Source organism: Cervus canadensis, chromosome 15, assembly GCF_019320065.1.
Source record: "Cervus canadensis isolate Bull #8, Minnesota chromosome 15, ASM1932006v1, whole genome shotgun sequence".
NCBI classification, from domain to species: domain Eukaryota; kingdom Metazoa; phylum Chordata; class Mammalia; order Artiodactyla; family Cervidae; genus Cervus; species Cervus canadensis.
Window position 1 is genome coordinate 60,302,661 of NC_057400.1, and position 22,288 is coordinate 60,324,948.

General features: G+C 38.1%; 1 protein-coding gene across 2 annotated transcripts in view; it reads left to right on the forward strand.

Annotated features, from left to right (window-relative positions):
* Positions 1-9,404, forward strand: part of PPP1R1C (protein phosphatase 1 regulatory inhibitor subunit 1C) — a 127,497-nt gene extending 118,093 nt beyond the window's left edge. For both annotated transcript variants that reach the window (XM_043488362.1, XM_043488363.1), the window contains exon 5: positions 8,077-9,404. In XM_043488362.1, the coding sequence (XP_043344297.1) occupies positions 8,077-8,165 (89 nt within the window). In that variant the 3' untranslated portion in view covers positions 8,166-9,404. The remainder of the gene's footprint in view (positions 1-8,076) is intronic.
* Positions 9,405-22,288: the final 12,884 nt, after the last annotated feature.

Here is a 22,288-nt window from a genome sequence, read left to right on the forward strand (position 1 = left end):
GCTGAGGACTTGGGAGCCCAGGGAAAGAGCCGTAGGGCCCTGCTCCATTTCAAGGGTATGGTAGCCTAGAGTGACCATTGCTTCAGTAGAAAGGTACTCTCCTTGGAAGGCAGAGACTTTGAAAATGCCAGGACAGGACATCCATATGTGGACACACTTAAAAAAAAAAAAAGGTGTCATTTGTTCTGTGGCTTTAAATGCAACTCTCCATTCATTATTTTATTTCTAGTGCTTTCAAGGCTAACCACTGACTCCTGCTGATTGATGCATTCTTTAATTTAGATATGCTATTGTGTTCAAACAATGACAGCCAAGCCTTGCAAGAGAAGGAGTCATTCTGTCTCTTGCTATAAGTGAAATTGCCCAACACTGTTTAGCTCCATTATGTGTAGGCTTAAAAATTTAACTTTACTTCTGAGTTCATGGAATGCATTAGCTTTGAAGAAAAAGGGAGAGCACTTGGCTATAGAGAGCAAAAGAGACACTTGGTCTATCAAAGTGATTCTCAACATTGTCTAAGTAGCAGTATCCTCGCGAAATTAAAAAATCATATTCTTGCCTGATTCTAACCTTAGACTTACTGATAAAGGTATGAACACTTTGCATGTTGAAAAATGAGACTAGATTACTCTTCAATGATACTCTTTGAATTCATACTTCTAATGATAGCAGGTAAGTGTACTTCGTCTCCTATATTCTCCTCAGTATTTACTACTTAATCTTTCACCCAGGTTTTACTCTTGGGCAACAGCTTTGGTAAAATATATGATAAGTAAAATATACATAAATATGTAATACTTCTGAATATTTATGAGTATCAGACAAACATGTTGCCTCTATTCCTATGTATGATTAAGAAATTAGCATATTAGGCATTTATTCTTCTGCAGAGAAATGCTTCTCTAAGTAATGAGTAGTTAAGTGAAATGATTACGTGTGGATTTGCAATTTACATGAACTGAACAGTCATAGTATGGGAGCAGAGAATAACTGTGCTATGTATATGGAATTACTTTAAATAAAGTAGAAAGGGATGGATTTAAGGTGAGTTCAGGACATATTTGGTGTTTACCTTTGGAATGAAATGGATAGGTGATTTGATCTCTGTGACCCTAAGTATTAAATTAATAGATAGCTATTTATTATAAATGAATGACAAAAAGATTAGATAAAATACATGTGAAAGCATTTTGGGAAATGCAAAGCACATTTTCAGTCTGACAAATGGTGGGCATTTACTTCATAGCCTTAATGTACCATATTATAGCTTAAATTATATTCCTTGGGTAAATTAATATGATTATTTTGATAAAATTTGAAGGATTGCTATACAAGCAATCTATCATCTTTTTAGAGCCATTGAACTCACTCTTTCGTGCATAGTAAGCCTTCAGAAAACTAGTGATTGTTAAACGTATTTTTCAAATAGTTTTCTCATATAGAAATTAGACTTGCTATTTTGCTTAACCTAACCAGCATATTGCCCCATCAATGACTGTCCAAATTATTATCTCCTGAGTTGGACCTCTTCTTCCTCACATCAGAACTCTCCAAATGCTTTATTTCTATAACATGCTTTCATTGAATTAATTTCTTTTGTATGCACACCATCACCTCTGAGCTACATTCCCATCTGATTTGCAGTTGTGTCTCTCCCCAGTTCAACACACAGAAGGAACATTATTATACTGAACTCATATTGCTGCTTTTCTAATAACTCGAACATTATTTGTAACTTGGTTCTATTCTGAGAATTTTGCCAGGTTAAATTTAAATTCTACATCTTCCTGATTACAAGTTCTATTAAAAACATCAACAGCAATGATGAAAAAAAGACTAAGAAGTTACATCTATATCTGTTATTCATTGAAAGAATTTGATAATGAAAAGGGCCTCATGATCTTAAGTTACTACATTTTCCTTCCGGTTTTATTTGGAAAAGATCAATGACAATGGAAGATTGAGCCCTAGTAGTCCACATGAAAAGCCCCCAGTAGAAATTAGGGGCCCCGGTTTGTGTCCTAACCCAGCCCATGATTGCTATGTATATTTAAACAAGTCCCTTTGCCAACTGAAATTGTCCTTTTATCTTTAAAGTGAAGAGACTAGACTTGAACTCATATTCACAACTATTTGTGAGTCAGAGACCCTTCTGAGATTCTGCTGAAAACTATGGACCTTCTTCTCTGAAGAGGCACAGATATAAGTATAAATAGAATTCCAAGAGGGTCAGAGGCTCTCAAAATACACACACAAATTCCCTAGAGGACTTTAGAATGAATTGAAGTGACTAAAATATGCAGTTGAAAAAAATGAATTCATTTGCATTTGCTACTCCCAATGTGAATTAGTTTTAAAATGTGGATTTGGGCCATTTATGTCATTTAAAGTTAGAATTACTTTCTTGTAACTTACAGAACTCACAGCAGAGCAGATTCTTCAGTAGAAAAGATCTGCTTTGTATATGAGTAGCATCTCAGGGCCCTTGAGTTTTTTAGTCTGTCCTGCTACTTACTGCAGGATTCCTTCTTTAACTCTCCTCTGAAATGGAAATTTCACTTTGACTTGAACACATACAGTGATGGGGAGCTCATTCACATGCTTACTGCTGGGCATACATGAAGAACTTAGAAATTTTCTTCCTTATATTAAACCATACAGATGTCCCCAACTTAATGATGGTTCAACTTACAATGGTTCAAAAAGCAATATACATTCAGAAGAAACTATATTTCAAATTTTGAATTTTAATCTTTTTCTGGCTAACGATGTGTAGTAGGCTATGGTCTCCTAATGCTGGGCAGGGCAGTGAGCACACTCCAGTCACCCATACCATGATGAATGAAAACAACCAATGATGAATGAAAACAACCAATACACTTCCAACCATCCTGTACGCATACTGCCATTCTGGTTTACACTTCCAGTATGCTGTTCAATAAATTGCATGATGTGCCACACTTTATTATAAAGTAGGCTTTGTGTTAGGTGATTTTGCCCCACTGTAGGCTAATATCTATGTTCTGAGCATATTTAAAGTGGTGTAGGCTAAGCTATGCTCTTCAGCAGGGTAGATATATTAAATGCATTTTCCACTTACGATATTTTCAGTGGTTTACCCTTTTGTAAATCAAGAACTATCTGTAATTTGCCTTTACCACATGAATGTCTGCTCTCAGTAGCTACTTAGATAAATTTTATTTCTTTTTCCAGGCTTTGAGGAAATCAACGGCAACCTCTTTTGTCCTCTTAATTTTCTTTATGCTTGACAGTCCAGTTTTATATCCAGTTCTTTTGGAAGAGATTTCATAAAACTGCTTTCAATCCCAGTTATTTCCTTCAATGGAACCCTTGAATTGCCAAGTCCAGAACTGGGCAGCATAATCCAGAAAAGGTCTGGCCAGGACACAGTTCAGGAGAAGTTTCCTCTCTTGAACTGCTGCCTCTACTGTCTGAAGAGCTCAGTTCTTACACACAGGTGACTCTGCTGGGTCACCATGAAACGGTGGTCACTTGAACCCCTAACCATAACCAATCTAGGTTGTCCTCATTCTCTTTTAGTACCAAAATAACCTTCCTACAGAAGAAGCTCCCTTTGACCTCTACCTCAATCACTTAGGCCATCTTCCCATGGCCTTTGGAATACTAGTTTTGTCATTCATCATGGCATCTTTTCTTCCAAGTTTCATGTCCTCTACTAATGTAATAAACCTGCCCGTTTTCCCCTCTGAATTAATAAACATATTGGCCTGTGGTTTGTCAAAGGTAAGCCTCCTTTTATGGATGAATTCTTCGTAATTCTTCACTCAGTCACTTTACAACTTCACCCAGCTCACATCTAACCTCCTGACCTACAGAATGGAGAACAGCATGAGTATAATGTTCTGGGTGGGGACAACGCTTCTTTTCTTTTTCTTCTTTTACTCCATCTGCTTTCTTTTCCTCAAACTATTTTCTTCATCCCTTCATGGATTCATATTGCATCCTTGTCTTGTCTATGGTTTCTTCTCTTGGGTGTTCATTCCTGCTATGGAGAAAAGCACCTCTGTGCATCTGGGAACCCCTCTGCTTTCCGCCCACGTGAACCCTGCCTGTGTCTGTCCTGCTTCAGGAGGCCCTTTGCCACATGCTGGGAATCAGCACCTGTGCAGGTGAGGTGTTTTCCTATGTGCTCATTAGCATCTGGCAGAAGAGGAAGCTTTGAGAATTTCATGAACACCTCCAGACCAAGTTGCTTCCCTTCACCTCCAGAATTACTCAAATATTGAATGTGGGTTCAAAGAAAATTTAAACATAAAGCATATGTGTGTCTGGAGATAGGAGGAGGAGCATGGGGAGAAACATTTTAGACAGTCCTCACAGACTTCACACTTTAATCTCAGCATTTATTGCATCTAAAACCAACCAAACATTGCTGGCAAGGAAAAAGAGTCAAAAGACAAATTAACTAACATCTGTTACTCAATGGAAAGATGATATTAGTGATAAATGCCTTGGGAACCAAAGAATCTGTGGTTCTGTAGAACAGCTTGTGTTGTTACCAACTCCTACCTCATCAACATCTTTCACCTGGAAATGGTTAATGCCACACTCGACTAAGGCTGAGAAGGCACATTTCAAGGTTTGCTGGAGTCATTTTACTTTAAGGAAGGCTTTCTCATATAACTTTGTGGCCATTATTATTACAAAATAAATAAGTAAATAGACCTATAGTCAAAATATGGGGAATAGCTGATTAATGGTTTAATAAATTGGAAATTCTAGTTACCATTTTTTAAAAATGTTTGACCCCCTCATACAGACAAATCAATGTTGGCGTTGAATTAACCCTAATTTAAAGAAAATTGTCTGCATACAACTTCATTACTCTGGAATTACCTCAAGGATAAAAGGGATGAACTCTGGAGACAGTAAAACCTTTGGGAACCCAGAGAGATGCAGGCAATTTTAGCTCAGGAAAGAGTGGAAGGCAGCTGAGTGATTACTGTGCTTTAATATTTCAGAGGGAATGACAAGATGGTTTGAACCAGATTAGTAGGTAATCCTACAATAAATCCTAGAGATTGATAGATTAATTTAGGTTAGCATCCAAAAAGTTAATGAGTTGGGTGTCTCCTGACAATGGAACTTTATACTTCATTCACTCATTCATTCATTCAGTCAGTCTAGACTGAGGAACTTTGATGTGTCAGAACTTCTCTTGGAACCACACTATCATTGTTGTTTTTCAGTCACCCAGTCATGTCCAACTCTGCAACCCCATGGACTGCAGCATGCCAGGCCTCCCTGTCCTTCACCATCTCCCGGAGTTAGGCCAAGTTCATGTTCATTTCATCAGTGATGCTGTCCAGCCATCTCATCCTCTGACACCTTCTCTTCCTTATGCCCTTGATCTTTCCCAGCATTAGGGACTTTTCCAATGAGTCAGCTGTTTGCATCAGATGACCAAAATACTGGAGCTTCAGTTTCAGCATCAGTTCTTGCAGTGAGTATTCAGGGATGATCTCCCTTAAGATTGACTGGTTTGATCTCCTTGCTGTCCAAGAGACTATCAGGAGTCTTCTCCAGCACCACAGTTTGAAGGCATCAGTTCTTTGACAGTCTGCCTTCTATACAGTCCAGCTCTCACAACTGTACGTGCCCACTGGGAAGACCATAGCGTTGACTATATGGACCTTTGTCAGCAGAGTAATGTCTCTGCTTTTCAACACACTGTCTAAGTTTGTAATCACTTTCCTGCCAAGAAGCAATCGTCTTCTGATTTCATGGCTGTAGTCACCCTCCACAGTGATTTTGGAGCCCAAGAAGAGGAAATCTGTCTTTGCTTCCACCTTTCCCCCTTTTATTTGCCATGCAGTAATAGGGTCGGATGCCTTGATCTTAATTATTTTTTAATACTTAGTCTTAAACTAGCTCTTTCTCTCTCTTCCTTCAGCCTCATCAAGAGGCTCTTTAGTTCCTTTTCTCTTTCTGCCATTAGAGTGGTATCATCAGCATAACTGAGGTTGCTGATGTCACTGAGGTTACTATCCTTGTAACCTTGAACAAATCATTTATCTTCTTGGAATCTAAATTTCACCATCTAGGTATTTTTTTTTCTATCCAGGTATTTTTTTCACTACATCTAGGTGTAGTTATTGTGAGGTTTAGTAACTCAGGAATGTAAGACTCTAGCAGAGTGACTGATTGAATGCTCATTAAACTCCCTTTCCTTCTCCTTAGGATTTAGAGCTCTTTTTCTCCTATGTAATCTATACCAAGATGAAATAAGTTTCGTTTGTTAACAACAAAGTTCTCTCTATAGTGGCTGTGAGTGATCTGGGCTTGCAGATGAAATTAAAGTATTTAAATATTATTACAACCAATCAAATATATTTTCAAGATAATCCCCCAAGCCCAAGGATGTCATTCTTTGTCAAATGGTTCTCTGAGGCTTGCTGACTACAGTATATGCAAATCCACTCTCTCTCTCTTTTTCAGTTTCTTCATTTCATAGTAAACAAGAGCAGTGACTTTCTTTCATTTTTAAATTCTAACTACAATGTTTTTCAAAAATATTTAGGAAAATCTCATAAACCAATTTTTGAAAAATATAATATCTATAAACTTTTCAATGTTAAGCACCACTATAATGCAAAGTGTCAGCTAGTATGATGTTTTAACAGAATAGACCCAAGTGAAATGAAAGATAATTTTGTAGAGAATGGTTGTAGTAATTGCCTTATGATTTACACCCCAAATTTGAATTAATTTTGAAAAAAATCTGACCATACATTAGTGTGCAACTTCCAAAGACATATATTTAAGTGTCACATTACTAATTCCATCAATCATTTATACAATCAATATTAATGAACACCTCCTTTTTGCCAGGCTGTGTGCTTGGGACTCCAAAGTGAAACTCTGTAATCCTGGCATCAGCAAGTTTGTTCTAGTGAGAAAGACATGTAAACAAATACAGTTCTATAAAGTAATTGATACAAAAGAAAATGATCCAAGAGCAGAGGGAAATATTTGAAAGACCAAGGAGGTTCACTTGGAGAACTTGGGGAGCCTTCACAGAGGAGGCCAGCTGAGATCAGGATGAGTGAGAGGTTATCAGGTGGGTGAGTAGGAAGAAGCTATTTGGCAGGGAGAATAGAATGAGAAAAAGACGGAGGTTTGAGGGAGCCTAGAGTGACCTGTGGGCAGCCTGGTGGCTCAGATGGTGAAAAATTCGCCTGCAATGCAGGAGACCTAGGTTCAATCCCTGGGTTGGTAAGCTCCCCTGGAGAAGAGAATGGCTAAGTATGGCTAGAACACTCCAGTGTTCTTGCCTGGAAAATTCCATGGACAGAGGAGCCCAGCAGTCCATGGGGTTGCAAAGAATCAGACACAACTGAGCAATTAACACACATAGAGTGATGTTTAAGAGCAGGTTAGCACTGTTAGGGCATAAATTACTGTTAGAGGGAGATGCAGGAAATGCTGGTGGAAATAAGGCCAGATAGGTAGGTAGAAGCCAGGTCATATAAACTTACATAGCAGGCAAAGATGTGACAATGGTTTTCCTCTGTGTAGGTTGTGGGGGAAGTGACTGAAGAATTTTTAATACAGAAGTTTCAGAATCATATCCATATGTTTTTATTCCTAAAGAAGACTAACAATATTCTTTTTTTGTTTGCAAGTTACAGAAATGGTGCACACAGACCTCTTTGTTCCTGAGGTTCTAATGGTTCTCATTGTAACAGAATTCAGGGATGCCAAAAGAAATATTTGAACTAAGTGATAAGTCAAAATTACAATAAGAGCCTGTGAGCAGATTTTTAGTTAACAGGTTTTTAATAGGCAGTGATTCAATTCTTAATGAAGAAGGTTTAATTACTATAAAAGATGCCTGTCTCTAATGGAAATTGGGCTGGGTGTGTTTTTAATCCCTCGGTGAATTAATTAAAAGGTCTATATAGGATTGATTGTTGAGATTCTTGGAGAAAACACATATACACCAATGAAAACGTTCCAGTCATTTTCTTTATCTCTTGGAGCAAAGCAGTCAATCTGCCAGAAATAAATTGAGCATAATTTTTATAATTTCAGGGGTTAAGCATATGAAAGGCCAGAATGAATCCGCATTCCCTGAAGAGGAAGAAGGCGTGAACGGGAGTGTGCAGCAGTGGGACCATTAATTACGGGTCTGCAACAAGAAGGCTTCTTGGGAATAACTGAACTATCAACCTTTCTGAATAGCCCATGGAATGCCACTGCTTGACTTCTCTGCTCACCACACTCATACAATAGTAACACACCTCCTGGGAAGTGCCCCTCAGTGGAACTTTAGAACTACCTACAGATTGTTTCATATTACGATACTTACAATTAAAGAATAAGTATTTATTTTACAGTGATTTTTCTTTTTAACAACATAGAAAATGTGCAAACATGTGAGTGTTCTAACTTTAATACTGCCCAGCTTAATCCCTGATGTCCTACTGATACAATTTGCCTTCTAAGGTCAAATGTAAATAGCATCACTTTAAAGGAAAAAAAATAAATATTAAATATCTTTAGACATGAGTACGTGTCTGGGTTTAACTTACAGAGGAATTTAGTTAAACTTTTAAGTTAAGCTCTGCATTTATCACGTTTCTGTATACTTAATGGTACATGGTATTTATTTCAAAATGATTAAGAAATGCCAGATTTTTTGATTCAAAATATCAAAAGGTATTCATCTTTAGATATTAAACATCTTTTTCTCTCCAACAACACATTAATGGTTAAAGGACCACAGAAGTCTCTCCATTTTCTAAGCTGTGAGAGATGTATTTTTTATCACTTCCACTAGTTATTCAGAAAGAAAAATTATAACTCTAAAATAAAACATACCAAATCTCCCCTTTTGCTTATTTTTGGCTATTACTTGAAATATGAGGTGTTTCCTATTGCATTTTAATGAATAATTAGATTTTATAAATCTATTATCATAAGAAATTTCATTAATTCATGCTTTTATTAATTCAACAACTATTGTTTATGAGTTTATCTCTAAAAAGGTACTTTGCCGGGTGTTATGAAAATAGAGGAAAGATTATTTCTCCACTGCAGAACTGGCAGAGAAACATCAGTGCAAAGCAAGATTTTTCAAGACAGTATGTATTTACTGAATATGACTTTGATAATTGAAAGTCCTGGCATCCTGAACAATATTAATTATTTATTGCATTATAATGTAGAGTATCTGTACACATAATTTGGTGGACTGTAGCCCTCCAGGCTCCTCTGTCCATGGAATTCTCCAGGCAAGAATACTGGAGTGGGTTGCCATGCCCTCCTCCTGGGGATCTTCCCCACCCAGGGATCGAATTCCCATCTCTTAAGTCTCAATGGCATTAACAGGTAAGTTCTTTACTGCTAGAGCCACCTGGGAAGCCTGATGGAGGTGAAGGAATGCCCAATTTGGCTCCCACATTAATAATATTAGTGAAGTTCAAATGTTTCATTGATTAAAAAAATTAAGTTGAAAAGATTTCTCAAAAGTCAGTAAAGAGATAAACTAAGATAGGAAGAAAAAATCAAATGTGAAATCTACTGTGGGATCTTAGTATCAAGGTGCAAAGGAGTAAAACTACTGTTTTTAATTTTCACTGTGAGTTTTATAATATATAGATGAAAGGAAATGGGTGAATCTATAAGGCAGTGAAATAGAGATAACAATTGTTTTCCTTAGGATATTTTCCCCAAGAAAATAAATGCAAAACTCATTGACAAGTAGTATCTCAAGTATGTATGAATACTTATTCCAAGTTTCCTTCTTTTTTCCTTTCTTCTTTTCTTCTTTCCTATCTCTCATCCTTCCCTTCTTTCTTTCTCTTCTCCCTCCTTCCCCCTGGCTTGTTTTGTTTTTGTGAAGCCAGTTTCACCCCAAATTTCTGGAGTTTCTAGACCGCCTGCTGTGACTGTTTATTTGATTTTCTAAGTTTCTCCGTGATTAAAAGCTGATTAAGGTGCATATTTAGGTGATTTTGAATTATTTGTGTTTGGAAAACATCCCGATACCCCTTGAGATTATCTGAGGTACCCTGAGGTGCTAAAAAGTAAAACTGCCCTTCCCTTCTTATGAACAGACATTTTTATAAATGTTTTTTCAAAAGGATTCAGACAAGCAAAAGAAACCTAAGCTTTTGCTGATTTTGCAACATTGTGGGGAAATAAACAGCATGACCTCTGGATTCTTCTGTTTTCCATTTTTAAAAATAAAAAGACATCAAAATTAAAAGAGTAAGTTTCCTTCAGAATCACTGGTTTCTTCTCTTTTATTCTCTACCCCCAAAACATGGAGATCACAATTACAAGCCTAAGTTTTTCTTTGGAAAAGTGTTGACTTTCTCAGAAATTTCAAGGAAACCAGCTGAGATAATGGCTCTTTAGGTTCCTTTTCACACAGTTACAGTTTACAGCAAATTTTTTCACAGTGACAACTTGGCTTCAGTTTGGCTGAAAGATTTTCTGACCAAAACAAAACACAGCAAAACAAAACAAAACCTTTTTCTTTCCCAGACAACATTTATAATGTAATATAATGGTTAGTAGGTGGGCTTTGAGTCAACTGACTTGGGTTCAAATTCAACCTCTACCAAGTCTTTACTCCATCTGTAAAATGAGTACAATCATACTTACTTACCCTTATTGGGTAATTGTGAAAATTAAAAGAGATGGGTCTATAAAAAGTTTAGCCCAGCATCAGTTCAGTTCAGTTCAGTCGCTCAGTCGTGTCCAACTCTTTGCGACCCCCATAATGAGTATTTAATAACTGGTGTTTATCAGTGCTGCTGGAATGAGAAATGACCTGAGACTCTCTACCCAAACCTTCTCTCATACACCCCCTACAACAGCACAGACATGAGATTGCTTCTCTTACTCTTGAATGCCTCCAGCTGAATCCCAAACCCAGCCAAGGAACTTTCTTCTTTTGTGTGTTAATCTCTCTCTTTCTGCTGCTCTTTACCTCCTTCCCGTATCACATCTGTTCAGATAATGAAGAACACTCTGGTGTCATCTGCTAAGTGGTCTCCTTTCTGAGATAATACTTCATCAGTTCCTCCCAGTCCTTTCTTACCATGCTGGCCACTTGTTCTTTGATACTCTTGCATTGCATACTCTGAATCTGGGAAAGATTAAGTCAGTTGGATTAGCTGAGTATTTTTTAAATCCCTCTACACATGAGGACCTGAAGCAGAGAGTATAGAGGGGTAGAGCAGAATTCTAGGCAAGATTTATTTCTATTAAACAATAATTTTATAACCCCCTTTTCTTCCCAGAGTTGTGCAGGGTAAGCATCTTTATAATAAACAAAATTCTCAGACAATTTTCTGTTCTTAAAAAAGTTTCACCATTCTTTTAAATTTTAATTCAAAACAATCCATTTTAAATTGTATTTCAATTATATCACTGCTGTCTATATTGTGGAAATGGATGATTTTAGGTTAGCCATGGACAAGTTATTTTTATATTTATAAATACGATTATATATTAGAAAGGATACTTAATCACCATTCCTTAAGCTATTGTTGCTTAGGATGAGACAAGCTTAAAGTGTGAGTATATTTTAAATCAATATTTTTAAAAGGTGTTAAACAATCATAGTAGTTAAATAATCATAGTTAAATAATTAAGATTGCTGGGAGAAACATCAATAACCTCAGATATGCAGATGACACCACCCTTATGGCAGAAAGTGAAGAACTAAAGAGCCTCTTGATGAAAGTGAAAGAGGAGAGTGAAAAAGTTGGCTTAAAGCTCAACATTCAGAAAACGAAGATCATGGCATCTGGTCCCATCACTTCATGGCAAATAGATGGGGATACAGTGGAAACAATGTCTGACTTTATTTTTCTGAGCTCCAAAATCACTGCAGGTGGTGACTGCAGCCATGAAATTAAAAGATGCTTACTCCTTGGAAGGAAAGTTATGACCAACCTAGACAGCATACTAAAAAGCAGAGACATTACTTTGCCAACAAAGGCCCATCTAGTCAAGGCTATGGTTTTTCCAGTAGTCATGTGTGCATGTGAGAGTTGGACGATAAAGAAAGCTGAGCACTGAAGAATTGATGCTTTTGAACTGTGGTGCTGGAGAAGACTCTTGAGAGTCCCTTGGACAGCAAGGAGATCCAGCCAGTTCATCCTAAAGGAGATCAGTCCTGGGTGTTCATTGGAGGGACTGATGCTGAAGCTGAAGCTCCAATACTTTGGCCATCTGATGCGAAGAGCTGACTCATTTGAAAAGACCCTGATGCTGGGAAAGATTGAGGGCAGGAGAAGAAGGGGATGACAGAGGATGAGATGGCTGGATGGCATCACCAACTCGATAGACATGGGTTTGGGCAGACTCCAGGAGTTGGTGATGGACAGGGAGGCCTGGCGGACTGTTGTTCATGGGGTCACAAAGAGTTGGACATGACTGAGTGACTGAACTGAACTGAATCATAGTAGAAGTGATACCTCAAAATCACAAAAGCGATATACAATTGAGTGAAGTTTCAGAAACACTGTTATGGGGTATTGTCATAGCAAACAACTTAATTGCAAGTATTGCAGAGTCTGCTTAGAAGCAATATGGATTTATGAATTCATAAATAAACCACTTACATTGCATTGCTTTAAAAATTCTATTTACCCATATCTAAAAGCAAGCAATGTAAAGTGCAACTGATAATGGAAAAGCATGTCTAACTACACTGAAGTGTTTACGGTTACATGGAATTTTGAGTACTTGATTTTTCCAAAGGAGGATGGGAAAGAACTGTCCTTAGTTTTCTAAGTCCTTGATTCTAAAAACCAGTCTTCAAAGCTGGTAGGTATGCATGCCTACATGTGTGCTAAGTCACTTTAGTCATGTCCGACTCTTTGCAACCCCATGGACTGTAGCCCACCAGGCTCCTCTGTCCATGGGATTTCCCAGGCAAGAATACTGGAGTGGGTTAGCATGCCCTCCTCCAAGGGATCTTCTTGACCCAGGGATCAGGATCTTCCTGACCCAGGAATCGAACCTACGTCTCTAATGTCTCCTGCATTAAAAATGTGTACGTTACTGAAATGTGAAATCTGTTGAAGAAATTAAATTATTAGTCTTCATAATATTCTAAAGAACTAAATTTCAGAGTAAGAAGAGCTTTTGGAAAATGATGGAGAGCATCTTCAGTTTTGTAAATTGTAAATAATTATGGTGATAAACTTTACAAATATCCCATAGAATTCACATAGCAATGGAGGTAAAAACATAGTTTACAAGGTTGTATGAGTTAAATGAGATAATCTACATGAATGCACAGGTGCCTGATTGCATTTTGTAAAGAGTCTACCATTCAACCATAGAACTGTCCTAGATGTTTAGTGTGAGGCTCCCTTATTCTGTGGATACAGACATTGGTGCAGGCCACTTCTCTCACTGCATTTCATACTTAATTTATGCAGATAATGGAGACTTGGTCTGTAGAGAGAAGATGAACATGAGAGTAGATTAGAGAGAAAAGGAGGTGAAGGAAGGAACTCAAAGAAGCCTGGTAACTTGAAGAAAACAATTGGAGAAAGTAGACTAAAATGGTATTGGATTTATTTTCACTTTTCTTCTCAATCTACAAATATGACTTACCAAAATTTTCCCCTTCCTCTAACTTTTTGTAAAAATGAGGCTAATTTGAGGGAATGCGCACAGCAAGCCCCAGGAGAATACGGCATTATCATGTTAGAATCCTAAAAATAACAGAATTCTGGAGTATGTTCAGCAAATGAGTCTTCATTATTTTTAGAACAAGCATTTGACAGCAAATAATAGAAAACCAGCAAACAATGGATAGAGGTTTATTTATACATCATGCAGGAAAATGTTCAGAACTGGAATTGTGCCTCCAGACACCAATGGGCATCTAGGTACTTTTCATTGTCCTTAACATCTCAGAGAATTGATGCTTTTGAACTGTGGTGTTGGAGAAGACTCTTGAGAGTCCCTTGGACTGCAAGGAGATCCAACCAGTACATCCTAAAAGAAATCAGTTCTGAATATTCATTAGAAGGACTGATCCTGAAGCTGAAACTACAATAGTTTGGCCACCTGATGCAAAGAACTTACTTATTTGAAAAGATCCTGATGCTGGGATAGAATGATGGCAGAAGAAGGGGATGACAGAGGATGAGATGGCTGGATGGAATCACTGACTCGTTGGAATGAGTTTGAGCAAGCTCCAGGAGTTGGTGATGGACCGGGAAGCCAGGCACCCAGTCCTAATCAGTGAAATGTGAAGAATGATGTGGGGGAGGGGTAACCAGATGATCATGTGAGGCTCCTTCCAACCCTAAGACCTTTGTTTCCCACTTTGGCTCTTTCAGGAACTGCAGACAAGCAGCAAAGGACAGAAGAGATGGGACTAGACGGAAAGCAGCAGCACTAAAGGAAGATGGGATCAGAAGAGAAAAGGGGTATCTTTGAATGCTTGTCTGAGAGCCACCAGGACAAAATTGTTTCAGTTAGAAATACACATATACTACATGTATGTATAGTATGCATGCATGTAACAGCATTAGCATTGTAGCCAATTGTTTTCTCTTTTGACTTCTTAGAAAATGGTCTGAAAACTGGTGATAAATTTTTATCCTTTTAAAATTTAAAAGGAAATCTTTCCAGGAAAAATTTCCTCTCACAAATCTCCAATTGGATAATTTATCTAAGCATTACAAGTTTCTTGCCTTTAAGTGATGCATAGCAGATTTTTCCCTCTACAGAGATTTACATGACATGGTATTAAATTCTCTGGAATATTCCCCCTGTGTTCTGAAGTAATAATTATTTTCTTTTTCTCCTCCAGGTGCAAAATGGGTTGATAACAAACAGAAGCTGATTTAGTGCTGTGTTCCTACTTGTGCTTGGAAAAATACCAATGCAAAACAAATACCCATCACCACCATCACCTCCAACTCCATCATCATGTGTCATTTTCTTTCTCCAGGACTGCTCTCTGAAGTACTTTCAATATTTTATACATAAACATTGACATGCTTTTCATTAATTGTTCCTTCTTTTTTTTTTTTTTTTTTTTTGGCTAATCACTGATGCTACATTATTTGCCAAGTTCTTTTTCATTTCAATTTATTTCTCTCTATAGCCAAAAGTGACATCTTGAATTTGAGTAAATTTTAAGTGATTCATTTTTAGTTTCTCTATTTCTGGAATAGGGGCTTCCCTGATAGCTCAGTTGGTAAAGAGTCTGCCTGAAATGCAGGAGACCCCCGTTCGATTCTTGGGTCCAGAAGATCCACTGCAGAAGGGATAGGCTACCCACCCCAGTATTCTTGGGCTTCCCTGTATCTCAGCTGGTAAAGAATCCACCTGCAACATGGGAGACCTGTGTTTGAGCACTTGGGTTGGAAGATCCCCTGGAGAAGGGAAAGCCTACCCACTCCAGTATTCTGACCTGGAGAATTCCATGGACTGTATAGTCCATGGGGTCGCAATAGATTTTCTCTTACAATAAGGAGGCTTTTAAATATATTTTCTTTCTTGTTTTTCAAATTCCATTATATTTATTTATTCCTTTGCTTTTCAAATGCTATTGGTTTTGATTCAATTTATTTCCACAAATATATATATATACACACACACATATATATTGATAGTCTACTACATACAATTCAAATGTCAGTTATAAAAATGAGAAGGCTTCTATTGTTGCCATCCTGCTAGTAACTATATGCTCAGTTCCTTACAATTAATAAAGCGGCCTCACCTGTTTTTCAGCTAATAATCACATTAAATATGTATGATGGGTAGGATTCATTTTACAGACGAGGAAACTACAGTCCAAAGAAAGTGGCCCTAAATGAACCAATGGTCCAACAAACTCTTCCACTGTCTTATGATCTGTTTGAGAAGTTGTAATAGTTTTTAGGATGAAAAAGCCTATCCTCCTTAGGAACCATAGGCTTTCATGTTTTCTTATAGTGCTTTATAGATTGACTTAGAAGTAAGTTTTCTACATTTCATACACAAAGCATATGGGGATACTTTTGCTGAGACTGGGGTGGGAAGAAGGACCTGAGTTTTACTTTGATGCTTTGACATTGACTTCAAACTAAAATGACCTATGGCCAATAAAAAAGAAAATCTGAAACTCTTTTTGAAGTATTTGGCACATTTAGAAATCTTTTCTATGTTTGCATGTGTGCTTAGGCCCTTAGTCAGGTTGGGCTTTTTGAAACCCTTTGAACTGTAGCTCACCAGGCTCCTCTGTCCATGGAATTCTTCAAGCAAGAACACTGGAGGGGGTTGCTATTTCCTTCTCCAGGGGATCTTCCGGACCCAGGAATCGAACCTGCGTCTCCTGCACTGCAGGCACATCTTTACCGAGCGAGCCGTCAGGAAAGCCCTTCCTATGTTTGTAGTTGTTCAGTCACTCAGCTCTGTCCGACTCTTTGAGACCCTATGGACTGTAGCACACCAAGCTTCCCTTAAAAAATAGTCTTTAGTATCTTACAAAAAAAAGATTTGCCAAGTTTATGACAATCCTAAGTACAATCTACTCTTAGAGAAAAAAAGACATCAATCTTTTTAAGTTGTTCCTTTTTCTTAATTTTTAATAAATTGTAAAATAAAAGTAAATTGCACAAGTTGTTATTTTTTATTATCAAATTATCTTTCCCCATCTCTTTTCCAGAATTTGAGCAATGATAATTTTTCACATACCATCTCCCAGATTATATATTGCAGAAAAAGTAAAAATAATGTAAATAATCATAATTACCACAGACCTAAATGAGTAATTTTAGAGAATATACTATAGATATTACAGTATTGAAAAAGCAACATGCTGCTTAAGGAGGAACCAAACAATATTCTAACTGCTTCTCTCCTCAAACTAATTGAGGAAGGAGTTGCGCTGGAATTTAAAAATCCATTTTTCTCAAAAGTAGTGATGGGATTCAGGACACACTACTCCCAAATATGGCACCTGGGCATACTGGATATTTTAAGTTGGAGGATTCTGAGAAAACAGAAAAAGGAGGCTCACTCTGACCTTCTCGCTGTCCTTCTCCACTGAAACAGGCTTAAAATCCTCACGTGAAAGGTGTCCTCCCTGGACCTGGGGAGAAGGATCCTTGTCTCTGAAGACAAAGGGACCCTCCGAGGAATTCAAACACACAGGCCTTAGAGGTTTCCCCGTTTCCTCTGTCCATCTCACACTTCTTAACCTGTCATATTCTTCCACGGCTGTCCATTCTTCATCAATCCTAGCAAAAAAACACTCAGATCTGTTTCTTTGGATCTTCATTTCCTTATGAAGATTCCTGTGTCCTGCAAAATTTATATTAAATGTACATGTATACTTATTTCCTATTAATCTGTCTTTCCTCTGCTACAGTATAACTATAACCTCTGCAACGGTATAACTATTAATCAAAGCAGTGGAACAATAAGAACTTTGCAAAAATTACTTGCAGATGCTTAAAGATCTCTTCAAGAATCATAAGAGAATATCTTCTCTCCTTTATTTTTTAGAGACTAGCACTTGTCAAGGCATTGCAGTAATTGGGTATTTTCCCATTACATTTCCCCTGCAGCGTAAGTTCTGTAGATGTGTTTCCCTAATCGTACTAATCACATTACCAGATGCTGCTTTCATCTTTCTTCTTGCGCCCTAATGGGACATAAATTTCCTATTTGAGATTGTCATTTATTTGTTACATTTGTCTGGTGTTTTAAACATTATTGTTGCTGTTGTTTAGTCACTAAGTCCTGTCTGCCTTTTTGCAACCCCACGGACTGTAGCTTGCCAGGCTCCTCTGTCCATGGGGATTTTCCGGCAAAGAATACTGGAATGGATTGCCATTTCCTTCTCCAGGGGATCTTCCCAACCCAGGGATCGAACCCATGTCTCCTGCATTGGCAGGCAGATTCTTTACCACTGAGCTGCCTGGGGAAGCCCATAAAATATATGCATATGTGTACAACTGTGTATGTACATGTACATAATGTAACCACACTGAAATAAAAATGGAGCTTATTTTAAAGGGCAAAAAGAGATTTAACCCATTTGCTATTAGATTAAGCACACAGAATTAAAACTTCTTTAAAATAAATACTTCCCTAAGTTATTGTTTTCAAATTATTTTCTAAGAGAAAGCTGGGTGGGAATGGAGGGAGACCCAGAATGAACTAGACAAAACAAAGGTGCAGGACTGTGGCAGAGTGGGAGGCGGAAGAGGAAGGAGCCAGAGAGCGAGCCCAAGGCAGAGGCAAGACCAGCTCCTCCTCTCTCCCCTCCCTGACCGCACAGCTTGCTCTTAATAAGTTCCTGTCCACACCTGCCAAGTCATTTCCTGCTGAATGTGTCTTCTGCACCATGGCTATTTCTAGTGGCCCTCTTGTCTCCAGTGTATTGTAAGATTACAGTTTCATTGTTGACCCACTTGGCTCCTAGAAGGCATCTGACTTACCACATTTAGTGGACACATCTGCTCTTCTCTCACAATCTCCACATTATCAAAGTTCTCCTCCCTTTTTAGTTTCCACCAAAGAGAGCTTTTTTGAAAATTTTGTTAATGAGAAGTTTGCCTGCAGGGTTTTGTTTTTTTTTTTTGAGAAACTGCTACTGTTGCTTCTAAGTACACTTGGATTGTCAAATCATGTGTTTTATTTAACACTCCATTCAGAAAGTCTAAAGGTTATAGTTATTTTATCTTTATGTTCATGTTTTTCAATATTTACATTTTATAAAGTCCCTAAAATTGAATATCCACATATATCAATATTGTTATTTGTCTATATAGGTCAAACTGTATTTCAATATATCTATATGTAATTTTGCTTTTCTAAAAGCCAAGGACATAAATGCTGACCTCTATTATAAAACAGGTGGCCTACTCTTCACATGGAACAACCTCTCCATCATGTGGACTTTTAGGATATTGCTATTGAAGTCAAAATCCTGCAACTATAAGCAATAATTCATTTTAAAGGATTGAGGTGGAGCTCCTGATATTATTATTTTTATAGTTCGTACTATTTCAGCTTTTCTATATGTCAGTGGATATTCTTAGCACCTTACATGGGCCATTTCATGTAATCATTCCAGTAATTCTATAAAATAGGTACTCTTACTATCTCCATTTCATAGGTGAGAAAATTGAGGCCAAGATCACAGAAACTGTAATCAACAAAGTCTAAAATTGAACTAAAGGCCAAATTCAGTCTTTGGATGAGATATTTCTTGCCTCAGGTCTTCTACATAAAATTCAACAAGAAATAACAACACCTGGATAAAAATAAAATAATATTAACTTCTGTTAATTTAGAACCAACAGTGTGTCAAGTACAGTCTAGGTCCTTTAAATGTTCTTCACTGTTATTTTGCCATTCTACCAAAGTCTCTGTGGTGAGAAGTTAGGAAATACAAAGCTTGACAGCTACCAATTACCGAAGACATATTATGAATTGAGGCCATTGTTGCTCTGAAGCTCTTATGTTTCCCATAAGAATCATCAATGCTATAGAAAATCAGCCAGGAAATGTGAGCTTTTCTCCTTGTAAAGTTGGTAAGATTAGCTATAATTCATATGTCTGCACCAGCAGACCCATCTCCCCAATGGTAGACAAGAGACAGATGGGGAGACTTTAATGTTTTTCTTGTATCCAGGTTTGCTTTTAGCAAGCTATTAAGAATTAATGCACATCCCTCCCCTGCCCCCCGCCATTTGTCTGTTCTGAGGGGGGAAAAAAAAACACAAATGGATTCTTGGAATTATGTAGATATAAAAAGCCTGAAAAGTGAGTCTCATTTTGGTTGAATTAACTAGAGATGTTATCTGAAAAAGATTAACTCAATCACATATCAGAACAAACAAAAATAAACTTTTCCTTCTTACCTTCATTTACTTATTCATATTCATTTATTTAATGAATATTTACTGAAAATGTGTAATATTTACTACTGTGTGTAAGTTTCAGTGCTTCTTTATCTTAAAATCTGGCAGCAAACACATGAAATGGAGAACTGCAAGTAGCACAGAGGGATATGAGATGTGTTCATCCAGAGAAGGTCTGAGAGTTCTGACCAGGTGATGAGAAGAGGCTTTCTGGGAGAAGCAGCTTTCTGTTCTCAGGTCCTTAGAAGGAGGGACAGGGAGAGGTAAAGGTGGCAAAAGGGGGTAGCAAGGTCCATGCCGAGGAGGCATCATGTGCAGAGGCAGAGCTGAGGTTCAGGAGTGGTGAGCGGTGTAGTGAAGGCTGCAGCTAAAATGATAGGCTGGGCTTAGACTGCAAAGGACTTTGAATACTACGCTAAAGTGTTTAAGCCTTGCTCATTTGTAAACCAGAGTTCTTAAGGTGAGATCTCTAGTCCAATGGCATCAGTATCACCTCAAGCTCTACCCCGGACTCATGGTATCAGACTCTCTGGGAGGTCAGTTCAGTGAAGTCCCTCATTCTTGTCCAAATCTTTGTGACCCCATGGAGTGCAGCACACCAGGATTCGCTGTCCATCACCAACTCTTGGAGCTTGCTCAAACTCATGTTCATCCAGTCGGTGATGCCATCCAGCCATCTCATCCTCTGTCGACCCCGTCTCCTCCTGCCCCCAATCTTTCCCAGCATCAGGGTCTTTTCAAATGAGTCAGTTCTTCTCATCAGGTGGCCAAAGAATTGGAGTTTCAGCTTCAGCATCAGTCCTTCCAATGAGTATTCAGGACTGATTTTCTTTGGATTGATTGGTTTGATCTCCTAGCAATGCAAGGGACTCTTAAGTCTTCTCCAGCACCACAGTTCAAAAGCATCAATTCTTTGGTGCTCAGCTTTGTTTATAGTCAAACTCTCACATCCATACATGACTACTGGAAAAACCATAGCTTTGACTAGACAGACTTTTGTCGGCAAAGTAATGTCTCTGCTTTTCAATATGCTGTCTAGGTTGGTCACAGCTTTTCTTCCAAGGAGCAAGCATCTTTTAATTTCATGGGTGCAGTCACCACCTGCAGCAATTTTGGAGCACAAAAAGTCTCTCACCATTTCCCCATCTATTTGCCATGAAGTGATGGGACCAGATGCCATGATCTTAGTTTTCTGAATGTTGAATTTTAAGCCAACATTTTTACTTTCCTGATTCATTTTCATCAAGATGTTCTTTAGTTCTTCTTCGCTTTCTGCCATAAGGGTGGTGTCATCTGCATATCTGAGGTTACTGATATTTCTCCCTGCAATTTGATTCCAGCTCGTGCTTCCTCCAGCCCAGCATTTCTCATGAGGTGCTCTGCATATAAGTTAAATAAGCAGGGTGACAATATATAGCCCTGACGTACTCCTTTTCCTATTTGGAACCAGTCTATTGTTCCATGTCCAGTTCTACCTGTTGCTTATTGACCTGCATACAGGTTTCTCAGGAGGTAGGTAAGGTGGTCTGGTATTCCCATCTCTTTCAGAATTTTCCATAGTTTGTTGTGATCCACACAGTCAAAGGCTTCAGTGTAGTCAATAAAACAGAAGTAGATATTTTTCTGGAACTCTGGTGCTTTTTCGATGATCCAACAGATGTTGGCAATTTGATTTCTGGTTCCTCTGCCTTTTTTAAATCCAGCTTGAATATCTGGAAGTTCTCGGTTCACATACTGTTGAAGCCTTGCTTGGAGAATTTTGAGCATTTCTTTGCTAGCATGTGAGAGGAGTGCAATTGTGCGGTAGTTTGGCATTGCCTTTCTTTGGGATTGGAATGAAAACTGACTTTTTCCAGTCCTGTGGCCACTGCTGAATTTTCCAAATTTGCTGGCATATTGAGTGCAGCACTTTCACAGCATCATCTTTTAGGATTTGAAATAGCTCAACTGGAATTCCATCACCTCCACTAGCTTTCTTCATAGTGATGCTTCCTAAGGCCCACTTGACTTTGCATTCCAGGATGTCTGGCTCTAGGTGAATGATCACACCATCGTGGTTACCTGGGTCATGAAGATCTTTTTTGTATAGATCTTCCGTGTATTCTTGACACCTCTTCTTAATATCTTCTGTTAGGTCCATACCATTTCTGTCCTTTATTGTGCCCATCTTTGCATGAAATGTTCCCTTGGCATCTCTAATTTTCTTGAAGAGATCTCTAGTCTTTCCCATTCTATTGTTTTCCTCTATTTCTTCGCACTGATCACTGAGGAAGGCTTTCTTATCTCTCCTTGCTATTCTTTGGAAATCTGCATTCAAATGGGTATATCTCTACTTTTCTCCTTTGCCTTTAGCTTCTCTTCTTTTCTCAGCCATTTGTAAGACCTTCTCAGATATC